At 46.3% G+C, this 24,126-nt stretch overlaps 1 protein-coding gene across 12 annotated transcripts in view; it reads left to right on the top strand.

Annotated features, from left to right (window-relative positions):
• Positions 1–24,126, top strand: part of PKD2L2 (polycystin 2 like 2, transient receptor potential cation channel) — a 2,146,539-nt gene that overhangs the window by 583,483 nt on the left and 1,538,930 nt on the right. For all 12 annotated transcript variants that reach the window (XR_013598682.1, XM_078653282.1, XM_078653287.1 and 9 more), the window contains one exon: positions 22,195–22,445. Coding sequence is in view for 11 of the 12 variants with exons in the window: in XM_078653282.1 (XP_078509408.1) it covers positions 22,195–22,445 (251 nt within the window). In the remaining variant the exon portion in view is untranslated. The remainder of the gene's footprint in view (positions 1–22,194; positions 22,446–24,126) is intronic.

Genomic DNA, 24,126 nt, shown 5'->3' with positions numbered 1-24,126 from the left:
TCAAAAAAAGACATCAAATAAGTCTTCAGAGGTTCTCTCTAAGGCAACTTCTGTGAAGGTTTCCTCTCAGAAAGTTCACACCTTCAAAAAGCCTGTTTCGACACCGTCGACAACGGCATCGTCGACGACATCTTCATCGTCGAGAAAAGCTGTGTCTACTGCATCATATGTATCTACGTCGATGACGACTGTTTCTACGTCAACGGCATCGCCGGCATTATCCTCGTCGATGACTATGACACCATCGTCGACGGCAGGTAAGACTTTGTCGTCGACGATAGCCATCAAGAAAACACCGTCAACGTCGAAGACGCCGTCGACGCTGGCCTCGCCGCCGACGGGATCGGGGACGACCTCGATGACGAAGCCAATATCGTCGACGTTGGCACCATCGACGAAAACGTCGTCGATGAAGGGTTCTTCGACGAAAGCATCGTCGACGAAGATACCATCGACGAAGACTTCGTAGATGACAGGGTTGTCTCCACCGTCGATGGCGGCACCGTCGATGATGACTCCACCAACTACGACACCCGTCGACGCTCCACCGTCGATGACCACGCCGTCAACGGGCTCGTCAACGATAATGGATTCTGGCCTACAAACCACATGTGTACGCCTAAGGATCACAAAAAAGGCGCTCACGCCGGCTTTAACATCGCCAAGCAGAGTTCAACCACTGCCTCCAGCATGTCTTCTTCAAGAGGAGGGTTCAGATGAAGGGGACATGTTTCAGACGGCTACAAGCCCTTCGAAGCTTCATGTAAAATGTCAAAGTTCGGATGAAGAAGAGGATCAGGAGGAGGAATATCATCCGCCACCTCCTCCTATGGTTTGCCTTCCAGCCTCTTTAGTTACTGACTTAAGGTACCTCATTCAAGACTACAAACAGAGGTTTCCAGAGTCTCCTGCTCCTCCACCTACCACAGTATCTCCTTCAGCAAGACCACGGCCTCCACCTTTGAGTGTTCAGCCCGAGCGGTTTGATCTGCCACATCCTCTGACTTCTGATGAGGAAGGGGAAGAACAGCAGGAAGAGGAAGAACTGCAAGATACTCAATCTCTGCATGATGACTGGGATGACTATGTCATTCCCTTTCCCGCGTGTCCAGTGCCTGCGCCCGCAGATTCTCCACCAGGCGACATTGGAGGGTTCCATAACGTAGTTGAGAGGGCCGCTCAACATTTTAAAATATCAATGGTCTCTCAAGAACAAGACTGCTTCTTGTATGATTTTAAGGAACCTCTCAAAAAATCAGTTAGATCAATACCCATTATCCATTATTTATGGGACCAGGGTGTTAAAGTCATGCAGAACCCTTCCTCCGTACCTCCGGTGGTACCTCGCTTGGATAAAAAGTATAGAGCACCTGATACTGCACCGGCTTGTTTGATAGGACACCCCAAACCGGACTCAGTGGTGACACAGGCGGCCCAGAAGAACTCCAGGAATCCTTTGGCCCCATTATCGGCACCTCCGGATAAGGAAGGCAGGAGGTTAGGCAACATTGGGAAGCGGTTCTCCTCAATATCTGCAATGACGGTGAAAGCGGCCAATGCCTTAGCGCTCTTGAGACGCTACAATAGACAATTATGGGCGGATATAGCCTAATATCTATTGGAATTACCAAATACATCCAAAGAGGAGGTAAAGAAAATTTTACTAGAGGGTGAAGCCTCGGCGTCAGAAATAATAGACTGTGCGATGGATATCTCTACGACAGGTTTCCGCCAACTGGCTGGAGCAGCAGTCTTGCGACGGTAAGGGTGGCTAAGGGCAACTTCCTTTCGTCCCGAGGTGCAAACGAAAATATTGGATATGCCCTATGATGGCCAATTGCTTTTCGGCTCCAAAATTGATGAAGCGCTGCAGAATATAAAAAAGGACAAGGACACTGCTAGGGCTCTGGGCACTCTCCAGTACAAGAACCAGTCCTTTCGTGGGTCTAGAGGAAGAGGACAGTCCTCTTATAGAGGAAACCATCAATGCAGGTCTTCATACTCTTCAGGCCAGAGTCGACCCCAATATCAGCAACGCCAGCAACATGGACAACAATCTTCTTATGGCAAGTCGTCCTTTCGTGGTAAAGGGACAGCGGAAAAACAACGGCTGTAGACAATGACATGTCTCTTCAGCCAGTCCTGGAGGAATGTTTTCCCATTTCTTAACAAATTGTAAAAAGATTACCACGGACCGTTTGGTCCTTCAATTAGTTCAATTTGGCCATTCTCTGGAATTCACGCATATTCCTCCCCAAACTCCTCCCCGCCCAATGAATCACAAAAATCTACGGCTGCTTCTCCGAGAAGTTTCTCTTATGTTATGTTATGTTATGTTATTTATTTTCTTCTATAGCGCACGGCTACTCCGAAGAGCATCCCGGCGCTTTGGCGAAGAGAACTTGATACAGAGTGGCAACACAACAACTAAAACTGAAGAAAAACCAAAGAAACCCCTATGCAGAAAAGAGCCAAGTTTTTAATTCCTTCCTAAAAGCAAGAAGGTTATTTGCCCTTCGTAAAACCAAAGGTAGCTCATTCCAGCCCCGCGAAGCCAGATACCGGAAAGCGCGTCCTCCAGTTCTGGAACGCTTGATGGCAGGCACAGCCACTTTAGCCAAAGAAGCAGATCGCAGAGCCCTGCTAGGCAGGTAAAAAGAGAAGCGTTTCCCAATATACTTAGGGCCAATACCGTGGAGGGCTTTAAAAACCAAGGTTAGGCTTTTAAATAGGATTCTCTTAGAGATGGGCAACCAATGCAAAGCTTTGAGTAACTCAGCGGCATTGGCCCGTCTCGGGAGTCCAAAAATGGCTCGAGCCGCAGAATTCTGCACCACTTGCAGGCGGGTCAAAAGATATTTAGGTAGACCCAAATAGAGGGCGTTCACATAATCCAAACGCGACCCTATTAGAGCCTGCAGGATGTTTTTTTTGTGGTGAAGTGACAGCAAAGGAAGAAATTTCCTAAGCATCCTGAGAATGCCAAAGCATTTCCCTGAAAGCCCGATGATATGGGGCCTAAAGGATAGGTCACAGTCAATCAGAATTCCAAGGTTTTTCGCCTTGACAAAGGCATTGTCCGGGGGAAACATATCCTGTGGCCACCAGGCCTTCCAGCTAGGATCGGGAGTACAGCCAAAAAAAAGCAACTCCGACTTATCGGAGTTGCATTTAAGACCCTGACACCGGAACCACTCGAAGACGGCATCGAGACAGTCCCTAATCCGTATGCCGTCGAAAGCCCCACCTCTGCCACATGTGAACAGAAGCTGGGTATCGTCAGCATAGGATATGATCTGGGCGCCGAAGGATTCTGCAACCACCGCCAGAGGGGCCATAAAGATGTTAAACAGCATGGGGCTGAGAATGGAACCCTGGGGCACCCCCACCTCTAGCGGCGACATATCAGCAGAATAAGGAGGCGCCCAGATCATTTGCCGGCGGCCGGTCAGAAAAGATTTAAACCAGCTCAACACCGTCCCCCGTAGGCCAATTTCCCAGAGTCTTAAAAGGAGGCCTCCGTGGGGCACGGTGTCGAACGCCGCCGACAAATCAAGCATGACCAACATGGCCTTACCTCCAGAATCTAAAACCTCCCTGATGGCGTCGGTAACCTCGAGAAGGGCAGTCTCCGTGCTAAAATTAGCACGGAAGCCAGATTGAGACATGTGAAGAAGGTCGTTCTCCTCGATAAAATTGGAGATCGACCGGTGTACATGCTTCTCGGTTACTTTCGCCAGCGCCGGGAGGAGAGAGATCGGCCTGTAGTTTGCATGAATGAGAGGGTCAAGGTTTGGCTTTTTGATCAACGGTAGGATCAAAGCGCATTTCCAGGCCTGAGGGAGCACACCAGTGGACAAAGAGGAATTAAGAAGTGGGTTCAGTAAGGTGTTAAGAACTGACGCCACTCTCCCCAGACACTTCGCCGGACAAGGGTCCAGCGGCGAGCCAGACTTCAGTCGGGACAGGAGGTCAAAAGAGGTAGTGAGGGACATAGGAGGGAATTCACAAAAAAAAGGACCATTGCCATCCAGAGGAGGCAGGAACGACAGACAGCTAACGTCCAACAAGGGGCAGGTAGGAGGGAAGGAATCCTGAATGGATTTAATTTTATCAACAAAGAACTCGGCTAGTTGCTTTATCCAAGCCTCTGAGTGCGTGTGAGAGGGAGTGTTTAGGGAAGGAGAAATAAAATCCTTTACGATTCTAAAAATCTCTCTACTAGCGTTGTCGGCCTCATCTATTCTGCGCTCCAAATACGCCTTTTTCCCCACCCAGATTTGCCTGTGGTATGATCTTATCACCACTCTATATTGCAATCTCTCGGCTGGATCATAGGCTCGTCGCCAGGCCCTTTCCGCCTTCTTACACTCCTGACGTAAGGCCTTCAGATGCGGAGTAAACCATGGGGCGGAACTACGTCTCTCAGTGGATTTAGTCCTCTTCTCGGGAGCCAGCACCTCCAATCTGGCCGTAAACCAATTCTGGAAGAGAACAAGATTCTCTTCTAGATTGCCGGAAAGTTGGCAGGGGAAACTGAGGAGGGCTTCAGATAGCATGTCAGCAGAGATCAAGTGAAAAGGCCGAGAGGTCCTCACGGTATCTTTTAGAGGCCTCATCCGAGATGTAGCAGTAGAGAGCAGGGCAAAGTTAATTAAAAAGTGGTCAGACCACAGGACAGGCTGCGGAGGAGACACATTTAGTGGTCTTGTAGAAAAGACCTGGTCCAAAGTGTGACCTTTGTTATGAGTCGGCCCCTGAACAAAAGGTACCAGCCCTAACGGAGCCATAATATCGACAAGTTTTAGAACCTCTGGGTCTAAATTATTGTCCATGTGCAAATTAAGATCACCTAGTAGGATACACTGCTCTGATCTGAGGCACGGCACAGAAAGTGCCGCTTGCAGGCCATCAAAAAAAGACCCAAGGGGTCCCAGCGTTCTATAGAGAAGAATCCCAGTACAGGCTTGAGAGGGAGAAAAGTGAAGGGTAAAACCTAGGGACTCACAGCCCTGAATATTGTTTACAGGAAAGGTTGTGCAGAGGAAGCGATTGTCCACGATCAAAGCCACACCTCCTCCTCTACCAGTCACTCTGTCCCTCCTAAAGATATTATAATTAGGAGGTAAGGCGTTAGCCAAATCCGGGGCAGAGCCTTCCCCCAACCAGGTCTCAGTGAGGAATAAGCAAGATGTGTTTGATTCCCTCAAGAGATTCCAAATGTTGAGGGAGTGACAACTCAATGATCTGGTATTGAGAAGAAGACAGTGGTAGTAGAGCGGAGGAATGTCTGACGAGGGGCCCCGCAGAGCTGGAAGACGCCAACCGCACTCCGTACAACCCTTCCTGAGAGCCCGACCACCCGGAAAAACGTGGTGACAAGAGCCACGAACGCCACGTAGAGAAAGGAGGTCCTCCGAGGAATAGGAGAGCATACTTACTAGAGCAGCGGTAACGACGAAGATAGCCCTGCCGTCTCGCCCCGGCCGCCTCCGAGACGCTGACGGGCGCAGACGGGCAGGACTCTGGCACGACTCAGGCACAGCAAAGGCACGCCCGCTGCGCGAAACCGCTGCGCGGTAAAGTGCAGGTTTAAATAGGGCCCCCGCGTGTGAGCCGCCACCACAAGGACACACAAGATGGCGCCCGAAGAGCGTCAATAGCCCCTCCCAAGATGGCGCCCGACCTCGGTAACCGAAACTGCGCCCCCAGAACCGGACCCGCCAATGCAGCAGTGCAAGTATCTTTTTAAATGCAGGTAAGGGGCCAGCAAACACAATTAAGACCAAGGGATAAGGAAAATAATAAAAATTAAATAGTCCGAAAGGGAAGTTTAAAATATCTCAGCGCGCTACATACGCAGCGCTATGAATGAAGCCGAGCTGCCACACAAAGCAAGTTGTTCTTAAGCAAGGCCGAGCTGCAGAATGCGCCGCCTTAAATAGGGCCCCCACGTGTGAGCCGCCACCACAAGGACACACAAGATGGCGCCCGAAGAGCGTCAATAGCCCCTCCCAAGATGGCGCCCGAACTCGGTAACCGAAACTGCGCCCCCAGAACCGGACCCGCCAAAGCAGCGGTGCAAGTATCTTTTTAAATGCAGGTAAGGGGCCATCAAACAAAATTAAGACCAAGGGATAAGGAAAATAATAAAAATTAAATAGTCCGAAAGGGAAGTTTAAAATATCTCAGGGCGCTACCCACGCAGCGCTATGAATGAAGCCGAGCTGCCACACAAAGCAAGTTGTTCTTAAGCAACCAGAAAGGGGCAATAGAAAAGGTACCTCCGTCTCAACGAGGAAGGAGATTTTATTCTCGAAGTGGAGACCGATTTTGGACCTCAGGGCCCTCAACAAATTCCTGAAGAAGCAGTCGTTTTGCATGGTGACGATCCAGGAGGTCTTACAACTACTGGAAGAGGAAGATTACATGACGTCGCTGGACCTTCAGGAAGCTTACTTCCATATCCCGATTCACAGAAATCACAAAAAATATTTAAGATTTGCAGTGGCAGGCAGACACTTTCAATTTTGCGTCCTGCCCTTCGGGCTCAAGTCTGCACCTCGCATCTTCACGAAATGTCTCTTCCCAGTAGCTGCATATCTCAGGCAGCACCATCATCAAGTCTTTCCGTATCTGGACGACTGGCTGATTAAGGCTCCATCCTTAGAAGACGCGTCCAGGTCTTCCAATGCTTTTCTGCAATCAGTCCTTCTACCTTCTCAGCGCATCAATTTCCTAGGTGCAACTCTCTACACATGACTAAGGAAAGCCTTCCCATCTCAAGAGAGAAAGAACAGGCTTTTGACACTGGCTATGCTCAGGGCTTCAAAGAAGACCTTAACAGTCCGACTTTTCAAATCCCTACTGGGAATGATGTCATCATGTATCCTCTTGATACCTCACTGCCGGCTACAGATGCGCCCCCTCCAGGAGGCACTCACAAAACAATGGGTCCAATGCACAGGGTCTTTCGACGATCTCATAAAAGTCAATCCTTAAATGGTCAAGGCCCTGCAATGGTCGATATCGATTCGAAACCTTTCTCAAGGCTTACCATTCCTGGTTCCGGCTACACCACATGTCATCACGACAGACGCCTCCTTGGAAGGTTGGGGAGCTTTCCTCCAAGAGCTACAGATAAGCGGAAAGTGGTCCCCCTTAGAAAAGGGGCTCCATATCAATCTCCTGGAACTACGGGCAGTCTTCCTCGCCCTGCAAGCCTCCCTTCCGAGAATAAAAAATTCCCTAGTGCTTGTCCGTACAGACAACACTACAACGATGCACTACCTCAACAAACAAGGAGGGACTCGCTCTATGACACTCTCTCACGAGTCGCAGAAAATTTGGAACTGTTTAATCGGACACAATATATCTCTTCGGGCGGAGTATGTTCCAGGCATGGACAATGTGCTCGCCGATTCATTAAGCAGACAGAGAACAACGTCTCACGAGTGGGAACTGGATCAAGGAATCCTCAACCAAATTTTCTCGAGATGTGGCACTCCCCAGATCGACCTGTTCGCCACAAGGTCCAACACCAAATGCCCACACTTCGCAAGTTGGCATCCCCAGAAAGGGTCCCTAGGGAATGCATTTTCAATCGCATGGTGCAACGTCTTTGCGTACGCCTTTTCACCATTTCCAATGATTCCCAGGGTCCTCAGAAAGCTGAAGGCGGAGCCTTGTACTCTCATTCTGGTAGCCCCAACTTGGCCATGCCAACATTGGTTCACGGAACTCCACCCTCTATCTCTGGAACCGCCGATACCTCTGAAGAAGTTCCCATCTCTCCTCATGATGTGCAACCAGCAAGTCCAGCATCCGAATCTGGCCTCACTCAAATTAGCCGCTTGGCTCCTGAGTTCAGAGAATTTCAAAGTTTGATTATCCCGCCAGAATGTAGAGCAATCTTGTCTCGGGCACGGGCTGGTAGCACCAACAAAACATACTCTTTGAAATGGAAGAGGTTTTGCATCTGGTGTAAAGGTCAAGGTATACATCCTTTCTCTTCCTCTCCGGAACAAATATTGCCTTATCTTCTCCATCTGGCGAACTCAGGCCTTGCTTATGCTTCCATCAGGGTCCATTTGGGGGCGATATCCCGTTACAGAAGATCTCCTACTGGCCCTTCTCTTTGGTCTAACAGATTGGTCAAACAGTTTTTAAAAGGACTCTACAGGACCTTTCCCCCTTTGAGAATTTTGCCACCTACCTGGAACCTGAACACAGTCCTTAACCAGCTTATGATGCATCCCTTTGAGCCGGTACACAGGGCTGACCTGAAATACCTCTCTGGGAAGACAGCCCTCCTACTTGCACTCACCTCCGCAAGACAGGTGAGTGAGCTTCAAGCTTTATCAATAAAGGAGCCTTTCCTGCAATTCAAGCAGGATAGAGTAATCTTACGGACAAATCCAAAGTTTATTCCAAAAGTCCCTTCGGACTTCCATCTCAATGAGCCGGTGGTCTTACGCTCTTTCTTCACGAATCCCACGACGGCAGCAGAAAGGTCGTTGCACTCTCTAGATCTTAAGCGCTGCCTTAAATTCTGTATTAAAAAGACAAAAACCTTCAGGAAGTCTCATCAGCTATTTGTGGCTTACAGTAGACCCAGAAGAGGTCTTCCACTCACCAAGCAAAGTATATCCCGCTGGATTTCTGCAGCTATTTCGTTTTGTCATGAACAGGCAGGGCAGCCCCTGCAATCTAAGGTGCGAGCCCACTCTACCAGGGCAATATCTACATCCATGGCGCTTTTTGCAGGAGTGCCGGTCATAGACATTTGTAGAGCGGCAACATGGAAGTCGCCACATACCTTCACTAGGCATTACTGCCTGGACACAGAACACGGTGGGGCAAGCAGTACTTCGTCATCTGTTTCAGTAAAGGTGAGCCCTCTTTCATCCCTCCATCCTTCTCATGTATGCACATTTCTCTATTGTATGATTTGATGGTATTTCTTGATTGCAAATGCATCTTTCTATTAGTCGTTTGATATGGTTTTATCTAATGACTTGTTTATCCTATGCCATCCGAAATGTGCTTTGTTCATTGCTTGCTACTCTGATTCAGGCATGTGGATCTATGAAAGACACCCATAATACTGGATAAGAAATGCGTTACTTACCTGTAACTGCAGTTATCCAGTATTGGTGTCTTTCATAGATTCACATGCAACCTTCCCGCCTCCCCTGGAAGGGCTCACCTTCTTCTCTCAGTAATACGCCTGCTTAGCTTTGTGCGTACGAAAATCTGAGGGACTGAGGCTCCTTCCAGGAGGGTTCTAGAGGGAGATGACAGCTGATTGGCTCTTTTCTAGAGTTTGGTCCTTTCTGAAAAAAGACAGGGATAGGTTACTAATGTGAGGCCTTTAGGCCTATTTATATATATGTCTATGGAACATTACTTTATTTATGTACCGGGGACTCCCATTCCGACGACGGGGAATGATTCAGGCATGTGAATCTATGAAAGACACCAATACTGGATAACTGCAGTTACACGTAAGTAACATATTTCTTCGGGTGGTAGTTGGGTCAATCACTTATACGGGGTCCAACAAGCCCTTAATAACATGCCAGGGAGTTCTCTTACGAGGTGATATTTGGGACAAGAATGTGGGTACCTGATCTCGATTATGAAAGCACAGTGGTGGATGTAAAACCATTTGACATCAATAGACGTTTGGCTGTTTTACGGGATCTGAATGAATCTTGGGCACTACTAAGCAACGTGCAAGTAAATCGCACTGCCACTTGGGAAGTCAAATCAGTCACGCAATGCCTATCTGGTTCCCAAAAGTCGGGTATTTGGTCAGACAAAAGATTGAGGACAAAAATGAATTTGGGCCATCATACAGAAAGCCTGTACCTGTCTTGGCTGTCGAGGGACAAGATCAGTACTTCTTCTGCCAGAAAAAAAGAAAAGAGATACGTCTCCATTGATCTGATCAAACTACACTATGTGGCTGATACTGAATAGTAGGCCTTGTGGGCTCCGGGGTAGCCAACGCTCTCCTCTCTCTACCATACAGGAAGTTCAGACAGAAAGACTTATAACCTTTGAAGAGTCACCAGTACAAAATGATGGAATTGCCCACAAAGAAATGAAACTCGTTCCTCTTGAAACAGAGCTTCAGAATACAAATGAAAGACAAATTTAAATTTGGCCAAACACTGATGTCTACATCAATATGCCTCTGCCAGTTCAACAAAACCTGCTGAGCTACCAAAGATAGATTGAACTGCATCAGGCTACTTCATCGATTTCGATACCTTCTCTTTTGATCCCAGTGAACCTGAGACAAAGACAGCTCCAGGTTCCCTTAAGCAACAAATTCATAATTTCTACACTTTTCTGAAAAAGACATATCTAGTATCATGGCTCCAGCTCTAGATAATAACTGGAATACTGTTTTTTCTGTTCTGGATTGGCCTAGTTACTGTTTTTTGCATACTCATAAATATCTCCCATAACGCTCTACAGTATCAAATGTGAACTTGGTCCTGAAACCTCATACAACATCTCATCGTGAATAAAGAGACCTGTTCTCCGTGAACATTACAGCTGTTCAAATTCCTGATGGTATAATTTGGGACAAGGTTGATTATGATGTATTTGGATCCACTGAACTTTTGATAATACCACATTTTTAAAACAAAATCTCTAAATTATATCATTACCTCCAGTACATTTTCTGACGATTGGGACTTTGAAACTGTAAATAATATGTTGTCTGATTTAGAACAATATGCTGCATTTTCAAGCACTGAAATGTTAGAGGTCACATCTGATTTTGACACTATGTACTTTTACCATCATTATGGTCATCTCTTTTTACACAAATCCAGTATCCCACTTAACATTTTGCCTTACCACCAATAGGAACATTGCCAGACATCACCAAAAGGTAGTTCGAAAACGTTTGCACCGAAATGTTCTTATTTTTCAGGGTTTAACACTTATGACCCAACCTCATATTACTATAAGGTATGCACATACACTTGCACAGAAAAATATGCTGATTAACACTAAAAAGATTTATTATGCATCCTTTTTTTCCCAACTGTTTGAACAGGGTTTCCACTTATGGAAGGACACTATAGACCTAAAATCAGTCTGGGGTTCTAAGGCATGGCAGGTTCAGGGAACAGAAGCACTATTTAGAGTGTGCCTCATTCCACGGCAGATAATAGTTCTGAATTAAACTATGCAACAGACTTCCTGTCTTGGACTAGCCAAGAACAAGGACTGGAACACGCCTCGGATTCCCACACTTTCACACATTAATTTTACACCACGTGGAGGGGATACAATAGATTACATCCTGCGGTACAATACTGCAGATCCCAATTGGAAGGGATAGTTAGCTTGGCCCACAGACACAAACAGATGTCAATCAAGATTCAGGGGTATAACCGAAGGGTTTAGTATGTATAGGCCCGACCAACGCTATGTTCAAAGAGAACATCCGGGGGTGGTGACATCATATAGTGCTGGGAAGTTGTACCTCGATTGGCTAAAAACCACGACACTGTCCCAGGTGAAACTTCACTTATTCTTACTCTCAGATGAGATGGATCTATGGGATTTTTTATTAGGTCCCTGAAAGCCACTTCAGAAAGGTTTCTATTATGCTGTCTATAATGAAATCTGGAAAATCTCTCAACAAGAAGCTGCGGAGAGACTTCTTGAAATAGATAGAATTAACCTAGAAAAAAAGTTAGCTGTAGATGACAATGGAATGACTAAATTAACATCCAGGATTTATTCACTGGGCAACATTGTGTCTTCTGTTATAGATATACTAGAACATGACTTGTCCATACTACAGCATGGACAATCCCAGCTATGTTATATTATGTTGCTTAGCTGGACGCTGCAATCATTGCACGCTAGTTATGTGCCTTGGCAATTTATCAACAGTATGTCCTGGTTCTCTGCATACAATCTAACTGAAAAACAGGTAACAATGGCACCAAGGGGAGCAAAATATACAATGCTGCATATTGCAAAACTGGACACGTTACCTTTTACTGAGTCCCCATCCACAGAATGGTGAATCCATGGCCATATAACACTACCGGTCACAACTTTCCAGTTTCAGTATTGCCTCGAACAACAACAGGCAGGCAGATATGAAGCGATGGGTGGGGAATTAATCAAGGAATCTTGGGAATTACCATACTGATTTTGATGCAGGAATGGGGACATAAAAGTGTTCCTTAGCGGTACCAACTGCGAGAATTCTTTATGTGGATCTCCCAAATGCCAGGATATCATGCTACATGGGGCCTGTAATGTTTCAGTCGCTAACTTATCCTTTCACTTGAAAGGGTCCCCAGCTATCGTGATTAATCCGGTGTTCAAGTTACTTTCGAATGGGAGTTACTTAATGCTGAATGATCAAGGTTGTTGTGGGATGCTCCTGGGCATCGCATATCTTGTCACTGTAAGCTCCAGGGTTACTTGCTGTACGCAAGTGTTGCCTTACCGACCCATACAGTATGTGAGGCGCCTTTATGGTCATCGTTGAATGTTTCCTTTATACGGTTTGATACTCTGAGCCGAATGAAAGTCATGCTTTTACAGCAAACCATGCCCTTAACCTCCGCCCGAGAAACTTATGATCTCCAAGTTGCAAGGTCCTCGGCTGAGATACAGGCACTAGTACGAACAAACGTCCGTTTCCATTTCACAGAAATGGTACAATATATCTTTAACATGTCTGATACGATGGGTTTAGTACACCTATTTAAGACCATACGTTCTGAACTGTTAAACACCTTTCAGACAATCATCAGAGTTATTCCCAACTTCATACACTCTGTATTAGGAAGCATTTTCGGAGGGCTTCCACTGATCCTGTTCCTAATAGCAGGTATCCTGATTGTAAATGTTCTGCTATGCAATGGATGTCCCAGTCACCAGGGAAATGGAAAAAACGCTCTTGGAGCGCTGATACCGTAATCATATGGTACTCCATCTGGGCACACCTCGCCTTCGTGAACTAAGTGAATCTTGGTTCCTATCATTCAGACCAGTCTGGATCGACTGTATTCTGCCTGTCCACTGATGCCTGTTCTGTGACAAGAATGCATTTTGGACCTCTGTCTAACACTTCCAACAGTTGCGCCACCGGACGTTGATGCTTTACTGGACCCGATAATGGCCCATGTTCTGCAGTGCCCTCAGCGTATTCCAGTGTTGATGTCTGCATTCTTAGAGCCACCACAGGATGCTTCAGCTCCTGTTGGAATGAATACCGGCTCCTCAACAAATACTCAGGCCTTGCAGCGGCTGTGGAGAATACGGAGGAACATCTGTGTTCGATTGACCTGATCTGCGAGGTGTTGCAAGGACCGTCGTCTGCGATTGCAGGCAACAGTAATGTTGCGTCTCCCAGCCAGAATACATAAACATTTGCCTCATTGTGTGCTGGGAAAAATTCGGCTTTTTCAAAAACAACTAAATTTGAAATTTTCAACAAACAAGAAAGATTTGCTTAAAACTACATGGCTTTCAGTCACTCATAGTTGTTTGAACTATATATACAAACATATTTTAGTAGAACTTCTACCGCTTAAAACACGATTTTAGCTAATTTGTTTGCATTTTTTGAATAGTTTTAAACATACTAATGTTTTGAACTAATTAGTGGTTTGCGTACAAATACCTAGAAGTACGTTAGAATTTTTATTATGTCGTCCAGTCGGGTGAGGAGTGGGTTTTATGTTTCATATAGGTACCCCAATATAGGCTCAGGTAGTCACCAAACCTTTCACCTATATTCTCCCCTCCATTACATTATATAACGGTTCTTGGGACTGACCTTTTACCCAGTTACAGTACTGCTTACAGTACTAAGGGTTTTCCCCGAGTCCCAGTCTCATCCATTGTGCATGAGGATTCTTGGCAACACAGCAGGACCACTATCTCCTGCAGAATAACTATGTATATGGGACATTCTTTCCGTCATCCTAAGTCTGACATGACACAGCAAGGTAGAACCCCTGAGGGTACCACTTTGGGTATATAAACACCATATCATGCTGGGATACGCAGAGGAGAAAAAAAGACTTCCATGCCTGCACACTGATGCGAGACGCTGAGGTTCCTGCACACAGACACTCCAGTTCGCAGTGGTCTGACATCCCATGCGGGATGTCCATCTAGAGACCAAGACGGGGTCCCACAGTCTCTCACTTCAGGCAGAGGGATTGACTTTATCCTAGAGGGATTCTTGGCTACACACCTACATATATGCTAGATACACTTAGGTACATCTAGTTAGAGTCGCATCTTAGGAGTACGCATTTTTTGTCATGTATTTTAATACTTGATTGTATTCATTGTTTTAGCACTATGATATAAATCTACCACCCTTTTACTCTGTTGGTGCTTATAATCATTTATATCTTTTACTGTCTAATGGTTGTTTTAGCACACCTATTTTACACTCAAATGGCGCTGGGTCAATAAATGATTATTGAAAACCATTCCCATCTCTCTGAGACAAAGTGAGCACGAGTGACTGAGCGAAAAGTATCGCACTGTTTCCAAGATCCTGAGGGATCAGGGTTGTAATGTTCGATAGTTGCCAAGAACTATTCTCTCCTTGGTAAGAGGGGTTTCTAGTGGCACTGTGAGCTAGCTGGTATAGTGGCTAACATACCCGGTGGGGGTGTCTAGAATCGGTCGGGACATCAGTCCTAGGGTGTATGTTGTCTAAACACGCAGATACTATATAGGTTTATAGGGACTACACGACACTTGTGATTGTATGAGTAATGCAAACATGACAACATGACAGTGTCCACCCTGTGAAAGTAGTGTGCAAGATTGCCATAGTGAGACGCTGTGTGTATGTAGTGTCCCACATTTCAGACATTTTATGATCCTATTGTGGGTACATTTGAACCATGTGATTGTTCTCACAAAACTATATGTAGTTTTATTTGTTTGAGTTGTGGAGTATGCCATGCTAGCTTTACATGAACAGTGACAGGCACTAGTGAAGTTTACACGTATGCACTCTAATTGTTGTGTCACCATACCTTGGAAACATGTCCAGCAAGGGTCAGTATGCTGTGATATGTATGTGAGGACAATCTCATTCATTGAAATGTGTATTTTCATTGACCTCCAGTTTTAGGTGTGGCCATTTTTTATTTGCTGTTTGTCGAAGTGCATGTTGCTTGGGACATTGTGAACTAGTATCCAACTGTGTTTACACTCCACACATAGGTATCGCAGACAGCCTCCAGTGTACAGGCCCTTTCTAGACCTACAAACAATGAAAAAACGGGACATAATCAAGAAGCATTGTTTCACAAGGACAACAACTGAAGAGTTGTGCCAGCAGTTGTTACGTCATTTGCAGGATGGTCACACTTATCCTACAGCACTCACCCCCAAGGTGAAGGGGGTGGCAGCATTTCTTTGGCACAGGAACATTACAGTACACAGTGGAAACATCAGTTGGAATGTCCCAGCCCATGTTCAGCAATGTCCTTCGGGATGTGTTGCAGGCATTGCTCCGTTACCTGGACCACTACATAAAGTTTCCGAAACCTGGAGAGTTGTCTGACATCAAGGGTGGCTTCTAAGCCTTAGGACGAATACCCCATGTCATTGGAGAAATTGATGGTACAAAAGGGGGTGGTGATGGACGGAGCATCTGAATCAATCAAACACTCACACCCAGTCAAAAGATCTGGGTTTAATCCATCACCGTTCTTTAGCCCACTCTGCCACACCAGTTCAGACATGGCTATCTGCAAATCAGTCTGACCCTGTGCCTCATGGGAACAGTCCAGCCCGAACTGCCAAGCCATGTATTCCCTGGACCGGAAACAAGCTTCCGAGGACTGGTTTCTGGCATTCCAGCCGTCTTCAGCCCGGCTTGCTTGAATCCAGTGGCAAAGTGAGCAAGATGCTCCGTCCATCACCACCCCCTTTTTATGCCGCTTTTGGCCGCCATAAGTGTGGCAGGGTATGCTCAGACGTGAGTCACTTGCTCACTTTGCCACTGGATTCAAGCAAGCCTGGCTGAAGACGGCTGGAATGCCAGAAACCGGTCCCCGGAAGCTTGTTTCTGGTCCAGGGAAGACATGGCTTGGCAGTTCGGGCTGGACTGTTCCCATGAGGCACAGGGTCAGACTGATTTGCATATAGCCATGTCTGAACTGGGATGGCAGAGTGGGCTAAAGAACGGTGATGGATTAAACCCAGATCTTTTGACTGGGTGTGAGTGTTTGATTGATTCAGATGCTCCGTCCATCACCACCCCCTTTTTGTACCGCTTTTGGCCGCCATAAGTGTGGCAGGGTATGCTCAGACGTGAGTCCCTTGCTCACTTTGCCACTGTATTCAAGCAAGCCGGGCTGAAGATGGCTGGAATGCCAGAAACCGGTCCTTGGAAGCTTGTTTCCGGTCCAGGGAAGACATGGCTTGGCAGTTCGGGCTGGACTGTTCCCATGAGGCACAGGGTCAGACTGATTTGCATATAGCCATGTCTGAACTGGGGTGGCAGAGTGGGCTAAAGAACGGTGATGGATTAAACCCAGATCTTTTGACTGGGTGTGAGTGTTTGATTGATTCAGATGCTCCGTCCATCACCACCCCCTTTTTGGACCACTTTTGGCCGCCATAAGTGTGGCAGGGTATGCTCAGATGTGAGTCCCTTGCTCACTTTGCCACTGGATTCAAGCAAGCCGGGCTGAAGACGGCTGGAATGCCAGAAACCGGTCCTCGGAAGCTTGTTTCCGGTCCAGGGAAGATATGGCTTGGCAGTTCGGGCTGGACTGTTCCCATGAGGCACAGGGTCAGACTGATTTGCATATAGCCATGTCTGAACTGGGGTGGCAGAGTGGGCTAAAGAACGGTGATGGATTAAACCCAGATCTTTTGACTGGGTGTGAGTGTTTGATTGATTCAGATGCTCCGTCCATCACCACCCCCTTTTTGTACCGCATTGGAGAAATTGATGCCATCCATGTTGCTTTGATCCCACCACAGGCCAATGAACAGATCTATCATGACAGGAAGCACTTCCACTCCATCAAAGTCCAGGTGATGTGTTTGGTAGACGTGCATCTCACACGTCTGTGCCCATTTCCCTGACTCGGCACATGATGCGTACATCCTGCAAAACAGCGTCATCCCACATTTGATGAGTGAACTGTGACCTGACTGGGCCTTGCTTGTTAGTAGGTGACGTTGTCTGTGTATGTTGCAGTGTGTGTTGGTTGTATGTCAGATAGTGATCTTTTGTCAAACAACTGAGTCTTTTCGTTGTTCAATAGGGAACTCTGGATACCTCAACCAGACACGGTCACTGAAACCACTGCGCAGCTCAGTCACATCAGCAGAAATGCTTTTTAATGAGGCCAATGGCAGGGCCAGGTGGATAATGGATCTGACTTTTAGCCTCCTGAAGACAAGGTTCCGCTGCCTGGACAGGACAGGTGGAACCCTCCAATATACCCCATTGAAGGTGTGTCAGATCATAGCGGCTTGCTGCACAGCGTGGCAATATGTGAGGGCATACCCCTGATAGTGGCGACGGAGACCAGCAGGTGCACGGAGGGAGGATTCAGGACTGGGCCATGATGACAGTGTTGATGATGATGATGATGGCATTGATTTGAGATAGCTTATCCACAACCTTTTCACATAAATGTAAGTATGCAATAAGAGGAGGTGACTAACCCTAATTGTTTGTTGTTGTGTTGCTGGTGGACAATGTGTATCTATTTTTCTGAGTGTACTGATAATTGTCCTGAGGGTTTTTCTAAGATGGGTCTTTAAAATGGGCAGGTTAACATGTACAGTGTTGCCATGAACCCTAGTTAGGGTTCACGCTGACATTTTTGTGCTTCATGTTAAAGTGTTTTCAGAATTTGCTACCTTATTCCTGATTTCCTGACTTAGTTCTATGTTTTTTCTTACCAGGGTACTTTGCCAAGTCATCTACAGAGTGGACTTGCAAGTTGTGCCCTCACCAGACACATGATGCTGTGACAGACTCAGACATGGAACTGTTGCTGAACTCCCTGACACGCACTGCCTTCAGACCTGATAGTCAGTTGATTTAGTTTTTAGTGCCTTTCAGTGCTGTGTGGTGTGATTTGACTTTGTGTTCAGGGACCACATTGTCTCAGGAGAATTAACCTGTGTTCTACATTGAGGTTGTCTGTAATCACACATCCAAAGAGTTTAAGAAACTCTGCATACATGACGGTGAGTGGCAATGTACTGGCAAGATGGCTGACACTGCTGCATGGTGTTGAACTTGAAGCCAACTCTCATCCAGGCCCTATGCTCCAAACACAATTCACCATTGTCACCCATTCTGCTAGTGGATTTGGAACCACTGTGAGGAAAGCATGGTTCCTGATGGGCTGTTTGGGTTGGGTGGGAAGATTGTGTGTAGGTGATGGTCTGCTGAGAGTTGTGGCCACACCACACACCAGTCCCCAATGTCAGCCACCTTGCAAGTACATTTCCACTCACAGTCAGTTAAGCATAGTTCCAGGGGTACTGTTTGGGCAGGATGGGAAGAGTGTGTGTAGTGCCTGGCCTGATGGGAGCTCTGGCCATTGCAAATACTCCTCCTCCCACCCAGCTCCAAAAGCCTACCTGGAACTCTGCTTTCCTGACAGTAAGTGGAAATAGACTAACAAGATGGCTGACACTGGTGCCTGGTGTTTGGAGAACAAGGCCTGGATAGGAGTTGTGGTCAAGTCAGACAACAGGCATCACTGTGAGCCATCTTGATAGTACACTCACCTCACTGTCAGGTAAGCATACTTCCAGGTGGGCTTGTTGGTCTGTTTGGGATGAGTAGTGTTTGCAATGACTACATGTCCCATCAGGCCCTGTCCTACACACACCTTCCCACCTGCCCAAACAGAGCCCCTGGAACTATGCCTACCTGACATTAAGGACAAATGTGCTAGCGAGATGGCTGACAATGGGGCTTGGTGTGAGGAGTACAAGGCCATGATAGGCCGCTCAGCTCAGACAACAAGCAACACTGTCAGACATCTTGACAGTACATTTCTATTCACTGTCAGGAAAGCAGTGTTTCGGGGGGCTGGCTGGGCTGGGTGGGAAGGTGTGTGTGGGCCCAGGCCTGATGGGAGTTGTAGTGACAGCAGACTCCTCCTCCACCCAGGACAACCAGATCACCTGGGCCTATGCCTACCTGACAGTGAGGGGAAATAGACTAGCAGGATGGCTGACACTGGTGCATGGTGTTGAACTTGAAGCCAACTCCCATCAAGGCCCTGAGCTCCCAACACCATGCACCAGTGTCAGCCATCTTGCTAGTACACTTCCATTCACTGTCAGGTAGCCATAGTCCCATATGAAGTGGTTGTGCTGTGTGGAAGGAGGAGTGTTTGCTATCACTATAACTCCCATCAGGCCTGGACCCTCACACATCTTCCCACCCAGCCCAACCAGCCCACCAGGAAGTGTGGTGTCCTGACAATGAGGGAAAGTGAACTGACAAGATGTCTGGCAGTGGTGCCTGTTGTCTGACTTGAGCACAACTCCCATCATGGCCTTGTGGTTTGAACAGCAGTCCCCGGTATCAGCCATCTTGCCAGCACATTGCCACTCACTGTCAGGAAAACAGTTACATATGTAAATATGTGTTGAAATGGTCTTTTTTGCAGGATTATCCCCAAGTGTTTTGCTTCTTCCTGACCTGTTGTTGGCTATAGGACTCGTGGCACCTTACCACTGCTGATCAGTGCTAAAGTGCATATGCTCTCTGTAAATTATTATTGTGATTGGTTCTCCCTGATTGACATATTTGTTTTACCAGTAGGTCCCTAGTAGAGTGCACTGATTGTGCCAGGGCTGGTAAATCAAATGCTACTAGTGGGCCTGCAGCACTGATTGTGCCACCCACATGAGTAATCCTGAAAAGATGTCTCAGGCCTGCCACTGTGGTGCCTATGCGCAGTTTGTTAACTGCCATGTCAACTTGGCACGTGCACCCACTTACCAGGCCCTACCCTTCCATTCTCTTACATATTGGATACCCCTATGGTAGGCCGAAGATACCCCCCCCCCCCCTGGGCAGGGTGCAGTGTATGTGAAAGGTAGGACATGTACTAGTGTGTGTAACATGTCCTGTTAGTAAAATACTGCCAATTTCGTTTTTCACTATTGAAAGGCTATCTTGCCCCATAGGACAGAATGGGGAATTCTTTGTAACATTTTATAAGCTTATCTTTCCATAGGAATAAGATGGAAAAATGGGGTTTGGTATCCCTGAACTGAGGATTTAATAACACATCTTTTAATAAAGATGTTCTTTAAATTGTGTGTTTGAAAATACCACTTTTAGAAAGTGGTTATTTTCTTGTTCAACCATCCTGTGCGCCCCTGCCTGTTTGTGGATTGACTGTCTGGTTTTGGAGTGACAGGGGCTGGGGAGGTGCAGTGGCTCCAGGAGTCTGGATAAGTCAACACTAGGCTGAATAGGCCTGATATGCCTTTGGAGTAGTGGGAGGAGTAGCACCTGTACCTGAATAGGGCTGTGCCTGTCTTCCAAAATGCTGGCTCTGCCCCCCCCGTGGTGTGTCTGGAGCCAAGGCTCACACTGACAATGGATGTTGTTGTGCACTTGCAGATTGCCCCCCAGAACGGGTTTGAACTGGGCTTAGAGCCCCTTGCACAAAGAGAACAAAGACATTTTGGGGTATAAGTATCAGACCCAAAACCCCAGGCTTTAGATCATTCCTGGAGTTCAATCTGAACCTTTGCCAAGAGCTGAAGAGACTGAGGAGAAGTACTGCCCATTCTGTGTGTCTGGGGTTGGCCTGCAGTTGCTGTTTCTACCAAGAAAAGTAGAAGGACTTTGCTGTTTGCAGTGTCCCCTGCTTGAAGGAGATCTCCAAGGGCCTGAAGTGTACTGGCCTCCTGTTCTGAAGTCTCAAGGACACAAAGACTTCACCCCAGCTCCCCTGAACCCAGCTGCTGTGCGTTCTGACCTGCTAAGAGGTGCCTGTGACAGTTGTGAGCCTCTGGAGGTTGTTGTTGCGGTTTGGAAGCTGGAAGAAAGAAGAAACTCAAAGGACTACTGAAATTGACGCATCGCTCTTCTTGCAGCTGTTTTCCCAACGCATCTCCAGAGTGCGAGAAGAATTTTCACGCACCGTTGCGCCGCTGCGGAAACCGCCACTTGCCTGTCGCCGCTGCAAGAATCTGCGCATCGAGGGATCGCGGAGGAAGAGGACCGACGCAGCGCAGCTCGCCACAGGCATCGATCGCCAACGCATCCCGGATTTCCACACATCGTACCTGTGCTGCAAGTATGTCCGACATATCACCTGTGGACCGGAACCGTCACGAAGGATCGACGCATCACGCCCCATACAGACTGGATTCGACGCAACCCTTCCTTTGCGTGCTGCGATACTGTCACATCGCCTCCCCAAGGTCTCAGGAGTGTCACATCTCTTTGTTTTCCGAATCTGCTGCTTTTTTGCTTTTGTAACTTTGAAGCACCTATAGGTACTTTGGTGAAAAGTCACGCATCCATAGTTTTCTTCAGGACAAGTTCTGGAAATTTTTTTGAAAGTCATATTTTTAACTGTGTATGGCGGACTTTTGTTGTTTTGGTCTTGTTTAGTTTAGATAAAGATACTTTATTTTTCTAAACTGGTGTGATGTCCTTTTGTGGCGTTTTCACTGTGTTACTGTGAGTGTTGGTACCAATACTTTACACATTGCCTTTGGGATAAGGCTGTCTGCTCGTGCCAAGCTACCAAGGGGGTGAGCAGGGGTTAACTAGAGTGTGTCCCTCTCTTACCCTGACTGGAAGCAAGGGTCCCTATTTGGACAAATGTATCTACCTCTGCCAACTAGAGACCCCCATTTTTAACAATATATCTACGTGTGTTTGTTTTATTTAGCGTTAAGTATTTAAATGTATGTGACTTGACTGTTCTACTATTAGTCACCGACAAGTGTTAACTCCTACCCTTACCAAAAATTAAATATGTTCAAAACTAGGCAAAAAGTTATGTTAATAATAACATTTTTCTGATATTACTCAAAATAAGAATTACTTTATAAATTTGAAGACAACTAACATTTTTATTTGTCATTTTTTGAGAATTCAGATGAGCACATTACATGACTAACTCTGACTAACTCTGTCCCATGCAGTTCGCTGAAGGACCTCTTCTTAATGGCTTATTTTGGAAGACATGGTACAACAACCAGACAATGTCCCTCAATGAAAGTTATATCTACTATGAGAACATACTGTTGGGAGTAGCGCAGATTCGTCAAGTTAAAGTTCGTGGCAACACATGCCGTGTGCACCCTTTTTTTCGCTACAATATATTGGATTGTTTTCATACATATTTTTCAACATACGAAGACAAAGACGCATTTGGTTCTGAAAAAGGATCAGAGTAAGTGCACTTTTGCTGAAATTATTTGTTGACCTAAAAACATAGGGAGACGTCTTTCATACCTTGTTTGAGTGCCGTTTATCATCATGCCATGCATCTGTGTGCAATGAACACTTGTGATTGCCTTTCTTATATTCATATGACTGTGTGTATTGTGAACTTCCTGACTTTATCAAAAATGATAAAACCGGTGGTCCAAAAAATACCTGTTGGCAATAAATACAGTACAAAGTTCAATTTAATTTTCAACTTGCGTCCACCTATTTGAACACTTTCAATTTTCCTGCCTAAATCAGTGGCGGCAAGTGATCTTTGAAAGTGGCTGGATATTTGCCCTGAATTCCAGGGAGCGTAGCAAGCAAACCTGACTTATTTGTGGAGGATTAGAGAAACTTTAAAAATAATAGGGATAGAGTAGTGCATTTAAAGGACAATTGTTATGTGAATTTGCGAAAAATCTAAAAAGCCTTAAACTCTGAAAAGGCACTGACGAAGTTTTCCAGTACTTTCTTGATTTATTAATAAAGGTTTCCAAGGAAAGAAATTGCTATGGCATTCCCCTTTATGGTAAGTATTATCTAGAGTGTGCCTTTGCCAGCTTTTTGTCATGAATAGAATTACATAGAATATATGCCAGCGCCAAATTTTTACCATGCACACTGACTGTATCATGGGTTCTGCTTATGATAAAAATGTGTTCAAGTAAGTCAGGGTCAGCATTTTCTCATGGGTGCCTCACTTCCCCTATATAGCATCATTGACCCCACCCGTATGCCAAGAATTGCCTTCAATAATCAAACAGCAGCACCGACCATGAGGGAGCAGTTATATGCATGTGGTTAAAGCCGTGAGGGGATAGTTTGGACCCGGCGGCATACCAACCGCTGACCGTGATTAACACGGATATAAAAATTGTATGTGAACTTCTGGGCAACCTTCTGAGCTATATAATGAGAGGCTTGATATACGAAGATTAATTCAGTTTCATTCCGGGGCACTGCACCTAAGTAGACTAATGCATGTTCTGTGGGGTGGAGGAAATGGCGCTGGTCGCAATTGAAATAGAAAAAGTATTAGATACTGTGGACTGGGGGCATCTACTTGACATCTTGCATTCCATAAGTTCTGGTCCGCACTTTAGGGCATGGATCCGTTTACTCTACACATGCCCTAGTGGCAGAGTTCGGGTGGGGCGGTGTCGTTCATCCAACAGGGAATTGGGGAAAGAGACCCGACAGGGTGGCCTCCCTGTCACCACTATTGTTTGTTCTGGAATTGAAGCCCATGGCTGTTCAGGTCTGAAAGGTGATGCATACATTGGGCATAGAGCTGGGTCGGACTAGGCACATACTGTCATTATATGTGAACAATGCTCTGTTCTATCTCTGGGTCCTGTAAAAACGTTAGCCTAACATTTCTCATGTCAGACTTTGTTTTATCAATACATTCACCATAGGTTTTCATGCATATGTTTCTCAATGAAAAGATGTTGTATTTGCTCTTCAGTGGCAGATTAACATCAGAAAAATGAATTCTCTTCCTAAGCAATGCAAATGGTAAAAAAACGGTCGTAGAGTATGGTGTCAAATGGTAACTCCAAATTTATTTTCTCAGAAAATGTTTAACATTCTTCCTACATGATCACGCTGCTTGTACTCTTTCACTCATGATGCAATTACAC

Source organism: Lissotriton helveticus, chromosome 7, assembly GCF_964261635.1.
Source record: "Lissotriton helveticus chromosome 7, aLisHel1.1, whole genome shotgun sequence".
Taxonomy (NCBI): Eukaryota; Metazoa; Chordata; class Amphibia; order Caudata; family Salamandridae; genus Lissotriton; species Lissotriton helveticus.
This window is presented reverse-complemented; position numbering and strand designations above follow the sequence as displayed.